The sequence below is a fragment of the Drosophila arizonae genome, chromosome 4, assembly GCF_054131065.1.
Source record: "Drosophila arizonae isolate 15081-1271.41 chromosome 4, UAZ_ARI_1.0, whole genome shotgun sequence".
NCBI classification, from domain to species: domain Eukaryota; kingdom Metazoa; phylum Arthropoda; class Insecta; order Diptera; family Drosophilidae; genus Drosophila; species Drosophila arizonae.
The window spans coordinates 26,538,579-26,556,511 of record NC_142924.1 but is presented as its reverse complement, the minus strand read 5'-3'; the positions used below and the strand labels follow the sequence as shown (position 1 = coordinate 26,556,511).

Sequence of the window (17,933 nt, the reverse complement as noted above, 5' to 3'; positions counted from 1 at the left end):
TACATACATATGTATAGTAGGCCTGAAGTAAATACACTTACTCATTTTACCTCAACTATTTGTGAACTGTTCAATGTCATGAACTTCACTGGGTCATAACAAAGGCAACACGAACTCAGAAACAAATTCGATGTTGTCTTTTGTTTACGTTTTGTGTTTCGTTGTATTCGGCAGCACCCAAAATGTTGTGCGTGCAAGCGAAAGGGAGGGACGAACAAAGAGAGAGAGGGAGAAAGAGATTGACAAGTAAGACATATGAAGTGCTAATACGTGCTGCACATGCTGTGTGACACCGAGCTGCAGTCGAAGTCAACGTCAGCGTCGCTTCGCGCTGCGTCGGTTTCAGCAAACATGAAGCTCGACAACAGGTGTTGAAACTTCCGTTCGTTATCAAAAATAAAAGCAACAACAAAAAACTCGTCAAATGAGCACTAATCCGCATAGAACAGCAGCAAGTAAGTCACTGGCTCAGTCGGCCTGTCAACCTATATAAATTTATTTGCGCACAGAATATTTGTGACAGTTCGCTGACTAGGTTTGCACCAGCATATGTGTAACGGTCAGTTTTTGAATAGTGGCGATATGTGGAAATTTGCGCAATTCCTTGTACTTATACAAATTGTAAATTATGCGCAGGCTCAAATCGCTTGTAAGTGCATTTTTTGTTCTTTGATATTGTTATGCATCAATTAATACTGCAATGAAACGGAACAGGTTTTCAAATACCTCAAAGTAAATACAATAATAACAATAATGTCAACAATACTAGAAAATATTAGCATAGTGCTAACCTCCTCAATCATAATATTTTGTTATTTCTTATTGATAGTTACAGGACTACCTTGCACAGTCCGCAATCCTAAGATCGTCGGCGGAAGCGAAGCGGAACGGAACGAAATGCCGTTTATGGTTAGTCTAATGCGTCGTGGTGGCCACTTTTGTGGGGGCACCATTATACATGAGCGCTGGATACTCACCGCTGGTCATTGTATTTGTAATGGTCTGCAAAACTTCATGAAACCCACGCAGATTCAAGGCGTTGTAGGTGTCCATAGTATTCGGGATTATTTAAATGCTGTCAGTGACGGGTCCCAGGGATTCCGAGTAGACTTTAAGCGCATTGTACCACATCCACAATATGATTGCAAAAATGTGCAACATGATATCGGTAAATATCCGTTTATTTATGTCAATAGAAGGAGTGAAGATTAATTCACATTTGCGAAATTAGCTCTGCTTGAGCTCGTACAACCCATGGGCTTTTCGGCACATATTCAGCCCAGCTGTGTTAGTTCAGGGGAGGAGGATCGTAGCTTGGTGCCGGAATACGGAACGGTATCCGGCTGGGGATGGACACAAGAGAACCAGGCAGATGGCGAGCGTGCCGATGTCTTGCGTAAGGCAAGAGTTAAAATATGGAACAATGAGGTCTGTGAGCATTCATATCGAGCGCAAGGAAAATCCAACAGCATTAGCGACACTCAGATGTGCGCAGGATTTGAGAATGGTCAAATTGACTCATGTTGGGTGAGTATGCAATTTAAGAATGGATCACAAAATGTTATGTTATGTTGCACACTTCTTAGGCTGACTCTGGTGGCCCACTGATGTCGAAGGAGCATTATTTACTAGGCGTTGTGTCTACGGGCATTGGTTGTGCCCGTCCAGGCCTTCCAGGCATATATACGCGTGTCAGCAAATATGTGAAATGGATGAAAAATGTAATGGGAAATCGGCAATAGCTATAAAACATGGAAAACTGAATGTGATAAAACTGTGATATTGACATATCATGTCATTACAAAAATTAACAATAAATAAATTCTCTTATGTTTATAAAAATTAACATTTCAGAAAATATTTTTAAAATTAATGTAAGGATTGCGCTTGTGCTTTTTAAACTACATAAATACATACATACATATGTATTTGTTTATTTTTTACCGAAAAGTAATAGCAGCACTGTTAAGACCGGGTAGCAAACAACAGCTGCCTCTTTTTTTATGTAAGCTAACAGTTCTGTTATGACGTCACACTTTCAGCTTCGGGGCTGTTACCTCAAAAAAAAAGCATAACCTGAGCAGGACGCATAAGCACGAACCCAGACAGTCAGGAAAAGTACTCAAAATAAATGATGTAATAATTTCAATAATTTCACCTCTTTACCGGGGAATATTAACATTGAACTACTATTAACATTAGAGCAAATGTAAAATATTTGGGTGACCATAGACTGTTATAACGTTATTGTAAAATTTAGGAAAACCAATCTGTTGTGTATAAAGAAATAGTATATGAAGTATGGACGACTCAGCACTTACAAAGTAAAAATAATTTTATTGTCTATCACTTAATATTTTTCCAAATTTGTCTTAGTCTAGCAATTGCAGAGCTTATGTGGGGATTGCCACGTCAAGATTCCAACGTATGTCATGTGCCACAAGAGCGCAAAATAAATCCGCTGGGTAAACCAAACAAAAAGTTTCTAGGACGAACAATAAACAGTGTGATACGACATAACAAACGAACAACTGCGCGCACGCGGGAAAACTGTCAACAAAAACTTCAGGAATTAGATTCCAGACACAAAAGGCGCAAAGAAAATGTCTTTTATAACCGATGCATCAGGGAAGAACTCAATGGAACTAGGGAACGTAAAAGTCGGTCCAGTAACAATCTCAAACAAAGACGCAGTAGCAGAAGCTCGTCTAGAGAATACCGCTGTCGCAGCAGAGGTCACAAAAAGAAACACAGGAAAACCAAGAAGAAATCTAAACGAAGACATCATAGGAAAAGTCCTAGCAGTGAACTAGCAGTCCCATCACCCGAGAAATTATCAAATCCTGCATCCGACCATATCCCTTCTAACAATATGGCTCTAGCAGTGGCTATGGCTTACAGTCGACCGCTATATCAAACACCCGCTAATAGGCCACTTCCATTCGAGTTGTCAACTGACATTGTTAAGGAGCTAATGTCGGATGATGAAACGCTCAAACAGGATGAACTATCTAGAGCATCTTCAGGTGATGAAACTCCAGCAATTCTTACAATCGATGTGAGTTCCCAAGATGAACAATCAGACGGCTGTGAGCGCTATGATGACGAAAGTGAATCAGAGAATTCCAGCTGCATAAATCTAACTATCGTCGATAGCGAAAGTGATATAGAAATAATTGACAGTAAGGTGAAACAGACAAAAGAAGAGCGCAGTCCATCATCTGTGGAGTTAACGTACTCGTTAGAGTTGCGATATACCGCCGATATTGCTCTTACAGTGGACTTGACTGAAGATTAGATAAAAATGATTTATAAATAAAAAATTAGTAGAAATAATAAATAAGAACGATATTCTGAATCCCCGCTTAATAAATTATTTAGAGCGAAATGTGTAAAAATTAAAGAGATTTAAAGTTATGTGGTTAATGAGTAGTAAATGTTATTTATAATGAAAAGTATAATTATTTACACTAATCACATAAGGTTTTTCAATATTACAATATGCTCGACTAGGAGACACCCTGAACCCTTTAAGCTGATATTCTACTCATTCTGTACTTCTTTTATGCACACATGCATATGGACGCATCCACACGCACGTACATATAATGGCGCATTCTGCTGACTGGGCAGTAAGCGACTGCGTAAATCTGAAGTCTCCAGGTCTAGAAGTGTCTAAACAAAATCAATTTTTCGATTATTCTCGATAAAAAGTTATCTGATGAGTTTTTGAAAAATACATATGTATGTATGATACACTTGTATTGCGTATGGTTTGGATTTCAGCTCTCTAGCTCTTATAACTTCTGAGATCTAGGCATTCTGACGACGGACAGAGCTATGTACATACATATATCGACTCAGCTCGTCGCCTTAATCAAGATGTATGTATGTATGTATATACCTTATGAGGTCAGCGATGATTCCATTTGCCTGTTACATACTTTTCACAAAAAAATAAGAAGGCAGTTGTGATCAAAACAAATAAAAAAGTGGGGGATAGAGAACAGATTGTACATATCTGCCTTCGCTCTCACGAGCGATCTGTCAAATGAATGCTTTCTCTCTCTTGTCACTTTTCGACCAGCTGATTTAGTGTTAAAACACCACGGCGCAGTTGTATACTAACAGCGCTGATTAACAGCTGAATTTCTTTAAAAAATACTAAGACGTGGCTTATATAATGCTGGGTAGCTTAAAAAAGAAAATAAGCAATGCAATCCAGGAGGGCATAGTTATTTCAGAGAGTCTACAGGAGCAGTATCGCCAACGTGTCGGGGGCAGCACCAGCAGTCGGACAAGTGAGGCGACAGCTCTAAAAGCAACTGGCCTTGATTCGTCGCAGTTGAGCTTGAACGGAAGCCATTTCTCCAATGGTAGCAGCGTATATTTATCAGACGTACCCACAAAACTTAACATGGCCGCGGGTTGCAATTTACTATCAAAATATGAGGACAGCTGGCAGAAAATCCACGCAGCCAACGAGCGGAATGCTGAAAATGCGGAAACTTTGGCTTTTCAAATTACGGCCGTGTTGTGGAGTGCTAACGAGAAACGTGCAACGATAAATGAACTAAATAGTTGTCTCTCGGCTCTACCTGCATTAGTGGTCAAATTAGAGGAGTGTACAGAAGTAATTGGATCTTTGGAGAAATTGGGCCTGGAGCTGGAACAAGAACTTGACAAGTTGGAGAATCTATGCGAGGAATGCGAGCTACAGGAATTCGTACTTGCACAGCAGTTTCAGCTATCCAAACACAAGCAAAAGAAACTGATTGAGCTGGAGCAGTATAGACAGAAGATTGCTGATCAGCATCAGCAAAGTATTCAAACACATGAACAACATTTGAGACGGCTTCAAAAGGAACGCCAAGCTGTTTTCCATGATGCATTTTGTGGGGATCTAGAAGAGTACAAACAAAGCGGACAGCTTCCAAGTATATATATGTTTTAGTTCAATTTTTTGAAAACGAAAAACGTGTACATATGTTAATTTTTTATTTCCTTTTTAGAAATGGAAACGAAAGCAACGAAATTGTGTTTAGAAGACGTTGTTCTTGAGGAGAAGGACTTCGCAACGTCAGATGCCTTGGAGCATTTTCTTAATGATTAACATACGCCTATCTTCGATCAATGTCATTTGTGCCTCTTATATACTCTAAAAGAGAATTTAACACTTAACAATATATTGGATTTGATATTAGTCGACTTTTAACGTTATTACTAAATACGTTACGCTTAGCATTTAAGGTAATCACGATTGAGAAATACTAGGAGTAATACTTTAACAAAGGTGTAAAATTGTGCATGGATTGTATTTCCATTTACATCGAAATTTTGCGCTTGTAGTGCCAAAATTATAGATTATTTTGGAATATTTTTTGTACACACAGTTGAGGTCTTTCTAGATTTACATACATAAATATTTATACAGTTCAGCATGAGAATTTAATTTCCATTAGCGGAAAGATAATTCATTAAATTGTTTCAACTATCGATTACATATATATTGTAATTTTGTATCTCTGGTCAGTAAAGCTGGAGAGCCACCAATGGAACTATCGATATAATCGATGGAACTTTAGTTTTTCGATACATCGATGGAAATTTCTCGATCGTCAATATATCGACAATTTAATCTGAGTGGAGCATTAATACGCGTAAGTCAGAAATCTCGTATTCTTATTTTATTTGTTTTTAGATTTACAAAATAACTATTGCAATTCAACATTGTAGCGAACAGAATCAATCTACAATGGAGGACAAAAGTATTTTGACAACGCATTACAAAAACTTTAACCGCTTATTTCTGCGTGCTGAGAGAGGTAACGGTACCCATTATATTTTTTAGAGAGAGCAAACATACTAGGCCTACTTTAAGTGACCAAAATATTGCATTGATGAGATAACTCATTATTTTTCTATAATTATTTGCATGGCGGATTATCATTATGGGTGGACAAAAGTATTTTGACATTTCCTTTCAAATTCATTTTCGGTAATTTGCTTGTATTCAAAAATACATATTTTTCTTTTTAAGTTATTTTTGGTGTCCTCTTTAATAATAGCCATTATTTGATCATAGTTTTCGGTAACTTATGGGCAAACAACGTGATTAAGTGAAATCATTAAAAAATTAGTCGCGAACGAAGAATTATGCAGGTATTTCCGTGGAAAGCCTTACAGCCTTATAAAATGCACCTCTATGAGCAATTTACAACTAAATTAACAAAAAAATAAAAAACTGATTCACTCAAACAAGAAGGCCAGATTGGAAAATTCATTCAAAATAATCTGTAGAAGGCCGCATCATATTGACAAATCTTAAAGAAAATGTGCGAATTTTCCTAAAAGTCATGTCGATTAAGCCCAAAAATAATCATAAATTATCAAAAAGCAGAAAAACTATCACAAGTCACTTCCAATACTCTTAATATCACTATAAAATAAACTAAAAAGGTATCGATTTGCTAAAACCTTCATAGGCAAGCCGCAATTCTTCTGGGGAAAAATATTATGGATGGTAATGTTTTGGGGGCTCGTATGTGTCAATAGCCTCTCCAATTTCATATTAATTAATGAAAAAATGAAGAGGGATAATTATTTACGTGTCCTGAATGACCACTTATCGAATTCCGGTTGCCGGCTCATTGGAAAATCATGTATACTGCAGCAGGACTATGCTCCATGCCACAAGGTCCATATTATAACTGAATTTTCTGGGAATATTGAAGTCAATACATATGATTGGCTACCTCAGCGCTCTGATCTCAATAATATAGAGAATGTATAGGCTTACGCAAAAGTAAAACGTAGCTTAGACATATCAAGAACGCCCAAGGAGACGTATTGCTGAGGTTTGAGGACCTTAGCAGAATTTTTCAATAGAAACATTACAAAATCTGGTTAGATCGATCCCTAGACGCTTGCAGATATTAAAGGAGGGTTTAATTCTTATTAATATTTTAGTTACTATGACCATTGTTAAGTTTTAGTCTCACTTTATTTAATAAATATTAATATCAAAATACTTTTGTCCACCCAAATAATGATAATCCGCCATGCAAATAATTATAGAAAAATAATGAGTCATGTCATCAATGTAATATTTTGGTCACTTAAAGTAGGCCTAGTATGTTTGCTCTCTATAAAAAATATAATGGGTACCGTTACCTCTCTCAGCACGCAGAAATAAGCGGTTAAAGTTTTTGCAATGCGTTGTCAAAATACTTTTGTCCTCCATTGTATTTCCTCTATACTGACAGTTCCTCATTTAATATGGACAAATTTGTCGCTACGTCGAGTAAGTTGTTTTATGCAAAATTATTTGTTGTCTGATTTTCATGTATTCTGTAATTTCTTAGAAAAAAATGTTGTTTCCCTTTCGCCTTCAACAACTTCGAGTCCACCTAACGCCGTTTGCTCCTATTTTTACCACTTAAATAACAAAGTGTTTGCCAAATGGCAACATATCCAATTTGATGAAGCACTTAAGACAAGTCCATTTGAACAAAATATTGAGAAAACCAAAAGTATAACCGTCTTAAAGTAATTTATTCCTCGCAGCGATTATTATTTAATTAATTAATTATTATTTAATGAAAATGATTTGATCTCTAAGTTTTTTTTTAAATTTCTCTTAAGCAAGTGAAAAAGACTCTGTTGTATATTTTTAAGAAAACTGGACTGAATAAACCTGTTTTGTTGAACCTTACCATTCATAGTGTATGTAAATATGTATTTAATTTGCAATATATTTGAATTTAATATAGCAAAAATTTTCGATGGAACTATCGATAGTATCGATGGTTTGAACCATCGTTGGGAAAACCATCGAGTACCGTCTCTATCGATGGTTCTCTAGCTCTACTGGTCAGTGATTGTATACATCATATATTGCAACCGTGTAAGAGATTGCGATCAAATATCCACGATAGAGAAATATTGTAATGCGATATGTTAACTTGATAGACCGCTTATTAATGTTGTAAATGTGTTTAAATATTAAGTTTGACTGTGTTACTTAAAGCCTGTCAATGAAATTAAAACGTACAACGATAATTTCATAAATAATAAATACTTTTGATTTCATTTTAATAGTTGTTATATAAAAGACCACGTGCGAGCCCGATACGCACACTAATAAATAATTTATTTGGCATCTCAGAGATACTATGTATAATAAACTGCAAAAGACTTGAAATTTGGAATATTGATAGAGCGCAATGCCTCATACTATTATGTTTTGTCTTACATTAAGAAAACAAAAATTGTATTTGAAATCTTAATAATACATCATAACAAACCGTTAATGTTGTAACTGTATTGCTAATGCCCGCCCCTTATCGCTTGTGGAATGTTCAAAACTCTCGAGCGTACCATGATGCCCCGTTGATTTTTTTAATATAATCCACTCAGCTCTCTGGATAACGTTGAGGTTCTTATTTTTAGCGTTCCGACATAACTAGGAGCTATAAGTCTATATTTGTTTAAGAACAGTTTTCTAGCGTTGGACTTTGTAAACACTAGTTTTTGGATGTTGTTTAACGACTGAAGGACAGTCTTGCCTGTTTATGGTAAAAATTCAAAAGTTTACCTTTCTGACTGCTAATTGTTCTCACTTGTCTCATTCACTATTTTTTGTTTTTCGTCTCTTCATCTTTCCTAATCACTGCGGTATATTTTGTTCTTTTGCATTATTTTATGATGTACTATACTATACTGTTTTTTAAATAATAATAGCTAACACATATCTGTTTAAATTTTCAATTTTCCATATATTCTTCCGATTGTTGAATTTAAAAACTACTGTTATTTTTAAATAAGTTAGACTAAAAAAATAAATAATAAAAATAAGTATTCGAGAAAATGTACGGATTATTCAATCCAAATATTATTTAATTGCACTTTTAGACTTCAAATAAAAATAATTTCATATATCGACAACAGCAAATACTTTAGGGCTGCCATAAAAATTACGATTCGATGATATGCGGAAATACCTACAAAAAACACCGAAAACATCGCCGCATCGGTATCAAAATATCGATATCATTGATGCCAAGACCTGTCCTGTAAATTCGTATTGTATTAACATATAGATGGTAAATATTAAATTTTTGGTAAAGTTATCTTAAACGGAGTGCTAAATATTGTACGTACAATAAAAAAACAATGAAAAACACAGTTTAAATCGTCAGAGTCGAGCTGGTTGCATTTGACGACGTAAAAAGAGAAGCACGCGCAGGGAGCCGTCTGCTACTGGCGTATCAGCTGCTTCAGTGTGTGGTTGAGATGGCGAAAACAACCACGATACCGATAGCAAGTTCATACCAAGTTCTCATCCAATGTGCTGCCGGTGTTTTTAATACGAACAAGATATGCTGAAAACGTTTTTTACATGCAATTATTTTTAGTGCAGACGATATATAAACCAACATAAACATTAGATGTATTGCATTGCATGAATTAACTCAAGCATGCAACCATATTATTTACTTATATATATATATATAATTATTTTGTGTCCTATACACTCCGTGCAAATTTCTCCATAGACTTAATTTTTTTTCCCGGGACTCGGATATGTGCTAAGTTTTTATTCAGGACACACCTTTATTGCTGATTAGGTATAGCGGGCATAAATAAAAATTTACCGGATATAGTTGACTCTGAAAAATTAAACATACGAAATTTTAAAATATACAAATCATTGCTGTTTCCTAATTTTAGTTTATATATTTTAGCTACATATGTATGTCAATGTTGCCGTAATATAATGTTACAATAATTGTCTTGCGCTGAGGGACAGTGGTAAGTATGCATTCTTACATATTAAATATTGCTGTATTTTAACTTTGTTTAATTATTCTTGATTCACAGCAAGAAATTCGCGTAGTAACTATATATAGATATATAAGTCAAATCGAAATTTTGCCGTTTTTACTTTGGTAAAACAGGTAAATTTTTGGTACTTTGATCACACAAGTCATGCCACGAGGTAAACGTAGAGCTCCAGAAATCGGTGACAATATGGATGGCCAATCAAAAAGAGCACGCACCAGCTACACAACTATAGCGACACAACAAACCAGCAGGTGAGTGTCGTCACAATTTATTTAGAATTAATTATAAAAAAGCTTTAACTGACGGAATGATTCAATGATAGGACTGCTTAAGCTGAAAAATGTAGTTTGACCAACGATTTGTTATGCCTAGAAGTTATTGGAAGATTAAATTTCCTAACTGGTGATACCTCTAGACAGAAATATAGTTTGTTTTCAAATTCATAAAGGTTTAATTTTAAGCCTAATAACTAATAAGGAAGGGTTTCCAATATTATTTTCAAAATTTAAACTAATCTCTTAATGCAAACTGTTATTTAGAATCTTCACTTTTCATGTCTGATAAATCGAGTATTTATACCACATTTCTTACCTTCCCTGGTATTTTTTAGAGCAAATTCCAAATGGGGTATAAAATAGAATTGTTTTAAGATAGTGTTTTATTATGCATATAACCATATAAGAAGAAGTCGTATTAGATAACAAAACTATAAGTCCATTGTTACTAACATAAACGATATATGTAAGATCAACAAAACTATCTGATAACTGAAAATTAAGCGGATTGCGTATAAATCAGTTTTAATGTGATTGGGAGATATACTGAAATTCTTAGATACACACTGGGTCTTTATTGTTTTTACCATATATATTTATAAATAAATCTTCGTTAAGATGACGGGTATCAGGTCCCTCTTCATTTTATATATTATGAATTCACTTATCTGATGAAAAGAATCGAATTTAATTATGGAATTGTTAAGCATTTTAACAACCTTCATATAATCAAAACTATTTATGTTTATTTATTTAAGTTAATTAATAAATGAATTTATTTATTTAATTTATTTTAATTATCCTATACATATAAATTAATATAAGTGTGTGTTTATGAATTACTAATGTTAAGAGTATTAAAAAGAAAGTTAAATGTTTATATCTAAAGATCATATATCTTTATTTTAGTGGTGCAATTATTCATTCATTTTAATGTGCAAACATATAATGTGCAAACATATAGTATAGATTGGCACAAATTTCTATATTTTGATGTGGTATATATATAGGAGGTCTATCTGTTTCAGTTGCCTTCTTTAAGTTTTGCATGTGTAATAAACAGAGTTTGGCTTTTACATATTTGAAAGTTATCAATAGGTTTGCAATAGGTTTTACTCGCATATATTTAAAAAATGCACATGAGCGTAATTATAATTATAATATATATAATATTTAACATTTCACATAATATTAGCTATATGGAAGACATTTGCATTTATATATATATACATTATATATATATATATATATATATATATATATATATATATATATATATATATATATATATATATATATAATTTATATATATATATAATTTTGTAACAGTTATGTTTGTGGTTCCGATGACTCACAATTTCGATTACATTTAAGAACATGATAATATAGTTGGATACTTCAATACTGGCTACAACAAATTACATTAGAAAGGTATGATTCAAAAAGAATTAAACAAGTTAATTGTAGTACATTGAGGCTTGGTTTACTCCATCGACCCGTACTGAACCTTCTTGACTTTGAAATACCTGAAAAAATTGAATTAGTATAACTATTACAAAGTCGGAATTTAAACTTTGTAAATTTATAGTAAGGGCTATTTTATCTATAAATACTTAACTATTTGATACTTTTCGTATTGCATTAAGCTTAGTCAATTTTTGGATTACTCACCGCCAACCACCGTAGCCCGAAATAGTCAATAGAACCGCAATGGCCAGTGCTGTACCTACGGCTAAGGGTGCCGTTTCGTCGCGATAGGATCCAGTGGCACTACAGTGGAAGGATGGTCCCCACTTGCCGCTCTCCTTGAACATAAAGCTTTGCATATGCATGTCGCGCAAGTAAAGACGCGCAATGTGACCAGACTGATCGCCGGAATCGTGAGGGGCATACAAAATCACAGTTTGTTCCTTGTCACAAAGGTACGACTTGCCCACGGGCGTTGGAAAATACATGGGCGTTTGTGCTGGAGAGGTCAATTTCACATTCAAATTGGGACGGTCAGGATGTTCGAATAATGGATTCGATGAGGAGTATGTTAGCTCAAAAACGTTGATGTACCACCCCTCGCCTCCTGACGACTATACATGTGTGTGTATAGTAGAAAAATAATTTTAGTTAACCTCTGATATTTTGGTCGCAATAGCAAACGCTTAGCCCCTTACCTTTTTGAAAGTCATGGAAAGCGAAAAGCCCTTGAAGTCCATGGTCAATATTTCCAAATTCGTATTGTCACACTCGCCGCTCAAGACTGGATTATCCGGCATATATAGGTCGGCCTCCACATCCTCGTTCAACTTATTCCGATATCGGATACTTATTAAACCATCTACTTGCATAAGAATGCAGGTGATGCCATTAGTAGCATTTAAGCGATAAATCGAAGTAGTGGCATCATGATTCATCGAAGAGGCCTGCAAAGGTATTTGACACTTGAAAACAACCTGAAATGAGTGAGGATGCTCATCCCTTACCGATGGCGATTTAGTAGAATATTTAGAAACTCTCGGCGTTTTCGTTGTAAAGGCGCTGAGCTGAAGGCCTTGAGCGCTGTTCGCTGTGAAAAAATATGAGTTTAACTCTAGCTTGCAATTTTTGTGCTTCTAAGTCATTGTGTCAGCAGTGTGATGTGTCCTCCGTTCTATTGATTTTTCCCCACCCCAATGCATTCCCTTGAGCAAAGGGGTGTTTTAACAACTCACCAAGTAACGCGAATAGTATGCAACATATAATGTTGAATACATATCCATTGACACACTTTAAAGCACGGTTATTTTTGCGAAATTGTAGCATTTTTCTATTTATTAACAAATACCTTTTATAGGTATTATTACGTACGATTCCTTAATTCGATAGAAACGAAGTGTCTCGCTTGCAGTCGTCCGCACAACTACGGCTTGAATGCGTATTTAGCCGCATTCGGCTCCGCGCCTATTTCACGAATTCTCAGCTGCTATATATTGACATGCATTTCATTCAATTCTCGCTCTCAATTCACAATCCAGCGCGCAGCCGCCGGAACTCAGTTAATAACAAGTAAGAGTGCTCTAGTAGGGAGTGCTCGACTGGGAGATACCCCGAACCCTGCATAGGACTGATACTCCAACAATTCTGTACTTTTTTTATGCACACATACAAAATCATGCGCTCTGCCAACTGCGCAGATAGCAGCGACTGCGCTTGGGTTGCGCTATAGTGTGGACTATGTTATGAGAAAGAAAAAGTCTCTCTATTATATCTTCCAAGAACAGCCAGACATGGTTATATCGACTCAGAAGCAGGTGTGGCAGATCGTGTTGGTTATTAAATCATATCTTCTACGCCTTCAGAGATACAGATTCCAAAGTTTAAATTTAAATTCGTGTGTTTTGGTTGTTCAAATCCAGCCGCCATCACTAAATTCACCCCCTTTGCATCAAATTTGTAAAAAGCGTATTTTAAGTATTTTGGCTAATACACGCAGTCGATGTTGCTCTCATGATTTCGAAGTTTTATCAAGATGCGCATGTGCTATTTTTCTTATACCCTGAATACATTGAAAATAGGAAATTAGGGTATAATGGTTTTCTTAAAAATATGTAACAGGCAGAAGGAGGCGTGGCAAACTCCACAAAGACAATATATTCTTGATCATCCGTCCGTCCATATGTATGAACGCATTGATCTCAGAAGATATAAGAGCTGGAGACTTGAAATTTTTTTCCTTGGTCTGTGTATATCAGGCGCATATCGATAACTACAGCCAATATTTTCTTATCGATTAAAAAATTATCGAAAACTAGTTATTTTATTATACCTCCTAGACTTATACATATGTATTTTATATAATACCGTTTTTGTTTTTCTTTGCAATTATTTTTTTTTTTTAATTTGGAATTATTATGTTTATAGAGGTTCTTTATATAAGCTGATGAGGTATTCCAAAGAATTATCTACATTATTCTTCGTAACCACTTGAATTTTGATAAGATCACTTATTTCATGCGGGTTTGCCCATAATTTAACAAAAACTACGATCAAAAAGTGGTAAATATTTAAAAAAAAAATACTTTAAAAATATTCTGAGTATGCAGAAATATATACAGCTGCGAAAAATAAAATAGCTCCACTTGCAAATGCAAAGTTTAAGAAGTTTTAAGTACATTTATCAATGTATTGATCTACTTTTTGCTTGTATATAAGCAGAAAAAAGTCGAAAAAATGAAAAAAAATACTAACCCTTTTCGAGTGGAAATCTGTATTTTTCGCAGATTTGAATATCTTCAAAAGCACTTATTGATGAGATTTGTTGTTTATCTGTTTTGATTAAAAATTTCTCCGAATTTTTTAATTATATAAAAACTATTAATATTTTTGTGATAATTCTTGTTTGTTGCGATTATTAATTGTTTTCTGCTTATATACAAACAAAAAGTAGATCAATACATTGATAAATGCACCTATGAGAACTTCTTAAACTTAGCATTTACATAATAATGGCCTTCATTTTATATATACAGTGACGAACTAAATTAAATTAAATCGATTGGGCAAAATTTGTTGTTGGGCAATTTTACTATATGTTATGTTTGATTTGAATTTTAATATAGAAAATTTTGTAAGAATTGAGCATATTTTTTACTTTTCTTAATAATGGCACCTAACCTAAAAGAGACATCGATAGCTCAGAGAAAAATTATCCTACATTTGCATGATCAAGGCAAATTTTATGCATAAACTAGAGTGATAATGGAAATAAATCGATTTTCTATTCGAAGCTACGTGCAGCGCTCCAAGGATGCCCGCAATCTGCTAAGTTCATAAACATACAGGTCGCCTTAAGTTGTTGAACAGCCATGAATGCAGGAAAATCGTTCGAAAGGTGCAAGTGAATCCCAAAATAACATCTACACAGATTTCTGCTGAAGTTACAAAAGAAATGGGAAGGATATGCACCCGATTACGATACGAAGAGTACTGCACAAGGTCAAATACAAAGTGTGTGTGGCTAGACGAAAACCATGCATCAAAGGTGCTTATAAAAAGAAGCGTTTGGACTACGCTAAGGAAAATTTTAGCAAGCCATCTGATTATTGAAGGTCAAGTCTTCTTCTGTGATGAGTGGAAATTCAATATACATATTTCGATCGGATGGGCGTTAAACTGCTAGAGAATGCCGAATAATTCGTTTCACAAAAACAATATTACGCCAAGCGTTAAGCATGGTGGTTGTGGGGTGATGGTCTGGGGTTGCATATCATTGCATGAAATTCTGAACAGCTACTACTACCAAGCTCGTTCACATTTCAACATGACAATGACCCCAAGCATTCTGCCCATATCGTCAAAATATGGCTACCGCCCATGTGTTACCGCACCCACCACTATCCCCAGACCCCAGACCCCAGACAGAAATAGAATTGAGCGCTTGTGGAAAGAATTGGATAAGCGCATCTCAAAACGGTTAATAATAAAACAAGCCGACCTAAAACAAACTCTTATTGAGGAATAGCAAAAAATTAATGAAGACGTCACTCAAAAATAATTTTTTTGATGCCAAACCATTATTAAAGTTTAAAGGATACATACCCAATGTTAATTATAGTTATCAAATTTTTTCATAACATTTTTGTTTTTTAATTTTTTTTTTTTTTTTTTTTTGGTTATTGAATTTTTAAAAATGGTACGTTGAAGTTTTTCGCAATATTTTTACTGTATAATTTAATAAATGCCCAATTCTATTTAGTAAATTTTTTGTTTCCCTAAAAAATGTTAAAAAACAATTACAAATTTGCTTTAAAGTTAAAAAGCTTGCTGTGCCAATAATTTAGTTCGTCACTGTATGTATGTACTATATGTAAATATCTTCGAATGCTCACTTTGTTTCGGCCTCTGTTTGTTTGCATTGGCATCACCATTAAGTTTACTATTGCTATTTTTAGTTGGCAACACTAAGAAAATTAAAACATTGAATAATACGTCAACAGCGGAGCGATTGCTCAAGAAAATTATAGTTAAAAATAAATAAAATAGCTTAAATATATGAGCTTAAATGTTTTATGGCTAAGTATACTATTAACAGTTCATTTAATAATACAAATAACATAGATAATTATATTGATAACATTGTTTTTAACCAGACGCCATATCAGAGCAGAAGACGGCTTTAGCCAGAAACGCTGCCTCGCCTGGTTCCACGAATACACCACGCCCGATGAGCCTGATACACTGGGTGAGTAAAACAAAAGTTGGTGATCTTAAAAGGAAAACAACATAAGCACTCGTATTTATAGGACCAGATGGCATGGAGAAATTCTGTGAAGATATTGGGGTTGAGCCCGAGAATATTGTGATGCTTGTGCTCGCCTACAAAATGGGTGCCACACAGATGGGATTCTTCAGTCAGCAAGAGTGGTTAAAAGGTCTCACGGATCTCGAATGTGATTCGACAGCAAAAATGGTTGTGAAACTGGACTATCTGCGCAGCATACTCAACGATCCCAACTCCTTCAAGAGTATATATCGATACGCCTATGATTTTGCCAAGGTAAATCAATAATAATTTGTTAATAATAATCTTGCAAGCATAAATATACACACCAATTTCTTATGCAGGACTCAGATCAGCGAAGCATGGATATTCTAACCGCTAAAGCGATGCTACAATTACTTCTGGGCAAGCATTGGACACTGTATCCACAATTTGCACAATTCCTAGAGCAATCCAAGTACAAGGTTATTAATAAGGATCAATGGTGTAATATACTCGAGTTTTCGCGCACAATCTGTATTGATTTGTCAAACTATGATATTGATGGAGCATGTACGTAACAGTTAATATGCTCGATAAACATACATGTTTTGTTATCATTTCCAATTTTAGGGCCCGTCATGCTGGATGAATTTGTGGAATGGCTACGTTTGCAACGGGGGCTAGTCGTTGGGAGTTCGGGATCCAGCTGAGAGTGCCTGGATCGGATAATTTTAGTTCAACTTTAAAAATTCTGTAGTGTCTATCATGAGACGATCGGCGATACACACACGACGATATGCAAAACGCAAAGCCCTCCTCCATTGCACACGCTAACTCTGACACAAACATACGTACACCAAGAAAGAGACACAAGGCACTTGAGACTGCGTAAAACTTTCAAAAAAAGAAGAAAAACCAACTATAAAACAACACTATTGATATATATATATATATAATTAATGTAATAATTTAATTGTAAACAACATTTAAAAATCAATCTACATAAAGTGTTACTTTTAAGGCATCATTGAAACTGGTAATAGAGAACAGTAAGCTAACTTCGAAACCATCGTAAAAGCGTCGCAATAACCTAAAATTGAACGAATGCCAATATACAAGTATCAAAAGTATTATACGATTCAAGCATGGCACAGTCAAACTTATATCCGTAGTTAAAAAACTTAAGGGTCTCCTCGCTTTTTGACGATGTGGATAAGCAAGCAGGAGCTTATTGGAGATCATAATATCCAATAAACTTATTGAACTACAGCTTGCTAATTTTCAATATATTCGGTTAAGGCCCTATTTATTCTCCAGCCAGAATGGCTTTTCATACGGAGGACAGTAAAGTTAAATCCACTGAAGCAATTTAAAGATCCTAGTAATTAATGGATTCTCGACACGGGAAATCAACCTAATTTATCGTTGCAATTAGGGCTCAAATTTTGTTATTCAACTATCATTAAATGAATAATGTCGATAAATATAAGCTATTTTTATCGAAAATCCCTCTTCGTTAGTTGCAATTTGTAACCTCGGATGGTGCTGCCAGATCTATAAATTGGTTTCTGCAGTGAGAG

The 17,933-nt window shown here is 34.9% G+C and overlaps 5 protein-coding genes across 15 annotated transcripts; 4 read left to right on the top strand and 1 right to left on the bottom strand.

The window, feature by feature from the left end:
• The first annotated feature begins 31 nt into the window (after window positions 1–31).
• LOC108612889 (trypsin-7) lies at window positions 32–1,846 on the top strand. Of its 4 annotated transcripts, none has more exons than XM_089468694.1 (5): window positions 253–455; window positions 536–649; window positions 830–1,168; window positions 1,232–1,527; window positions 1,587–1,846. In XM_089468694.1, the coding sequence occupies exons 1-5, from the start codon at window positions 425–427 to the stop codon at window positions 1,740–1,742; spliced, it is 936 nt and encodes a 311-aa protein (XP_089324820.1). In that variant the 5' UTR covers window positions 253–424; the 3' UTR covers window positions 1,743–1,846. The 4 variants fall into 4 exon arrangements, with proteins under 4 accessions (XP_089324821.1, XP_089324820.1, XP_017861434.1 ...); XM_018005945.2 differs by having other exon boundaries at window positions 510–649; XM_089468695.1 differs by lacking the exons at window positions 253–455; window positions 536–649 and adding an exon at window positions 32–246.
• A 10-nt stretch (window positions 1,847–1,856) lies between these two features.
• On the top strand, window positions 1,857–3,358 carry LOC108612888 (uncharacterized). 6 transcript variants are annotated; one of them, XM_089468693.1, is made up of 2 exons: window positions 1,857–1,874; window positions 2,377–3,358. In XM_089468693.1, exon 2 carries the CDS (start codon window positions 2,396–2,398, stop codon window positions 3,296–3,298), a length of 903 nt encoding a protein of 300 aa, XP_089324819.1. In that variant the 5' UTR covers window positions 1,857–1,874; window positions 2,377–2,395; the 3' UTR covers window positions 3,299–3,358. The 6 variants fall into 6 exon arrangements, with proteins under 6 accessions (XP_089324819.1, XP_089324817.1, XP_089324816.1 ...); XM_089468691.1 differs by lacking the exon at window positions 1,857–1,874 and adding an exon at window positions 2,000–2,136; XM_089468690.1 differs by lacking the exon at window positions 1,857–1,874 and adding an exon at window positions 2,143–2,299.
• A 696-nt stretch (window positions 3,359–4,054) lies between these two features.
• Dysb (dystrobrevin binding protein dysbindin) lies at window positions 4,055–5,203 on the top strand. Its single transcript, XM_018005950.2, has 2 exons — window positions 4,055–4,937; window positions 5,013–5,203. The coding sequence occupies exons 1-2, from the start codon at window positions 4,184–4,186 to the stop codon at window positions 5,111–5,113; spliced, it is 855 nt and encodes a 284-aa protein (XP_017861439.1). The 5' UTR covers window positions 4,055–4,183; the 3' UTR covers window positions 5,114–5,203.
• A 3,750-nt stretch (window positions 5,204–8,953) lies between these two features.
• On the top strand, window positions 8,954–17,380 carry SCCRO4 (DCN1-like protein SCCRO4). 3 transcript variants are annotated; one of them, XM_018005951.2, is made up of 7 exons: window positions 8,954–9,104; window positions 9,747–9,813; window positions 9,883–10,097; window positions 16,241–16,332; window positions 16,394–16,647; window positions 16,716–16,923; window positions 16,984–17,380. In XM_018005951.2, exons 3-7 carry the CDS (start codon window positions 9,991–9,993, stop codon window positions 17,061–17,063), a joined length of 741 nt encoding a protein of 246 aa, XP_017861440.1. In that variant the 5' UTR covers window positions 8,954–9,104; window positions 9,747–9,813; window positions 9,883–9,990; the 3' UTR covers window positions 17,064–17,380. The 3 variants fall into 3 exon arrangements, with proteins under 3 accessions (XP_017861440.1, XP_089324822.1, XP_089324823.1); XM_089468696.1 differs by lacking the exon at window positions 8,954–9,104 and adding an exon at window positions 9,286–9,629; XM_089468697.1 differs by lacking the exons at window positions 8,954–9,104; window positions 9,747–9,813; window positions 9,883–10,097 and adding an exon at window positions 15,845–16,167.
• On the bottom strand, window positions 10,998–13,029 carry LOC108612891 (lysosome-associated membrane glycoprotein 5). Its single transcript, XM_018005949.2, has 5 exons — window positions 12,824–13,029; window positions 12,596–12,678; window positions 12,287–12,535; window positions 11,793–12,202; window positions 10,998–11,647 (listed from the first exon to the last, which is right to left on the bottom strand). Exons 1-5 carry the CDS (start codon window positions 12,912–12,914, stop codon window positions 11,605–11,607), a joined length of 876 nt encoding a protein of 291 aa, XP_017861438.1. The 5' UTR covers window positions 12,915–13,029; the 3' UTR covers window positions 10,998–11,604.
• Window positions 17,381–17,933: the final 553 nt, after the last annotated feature.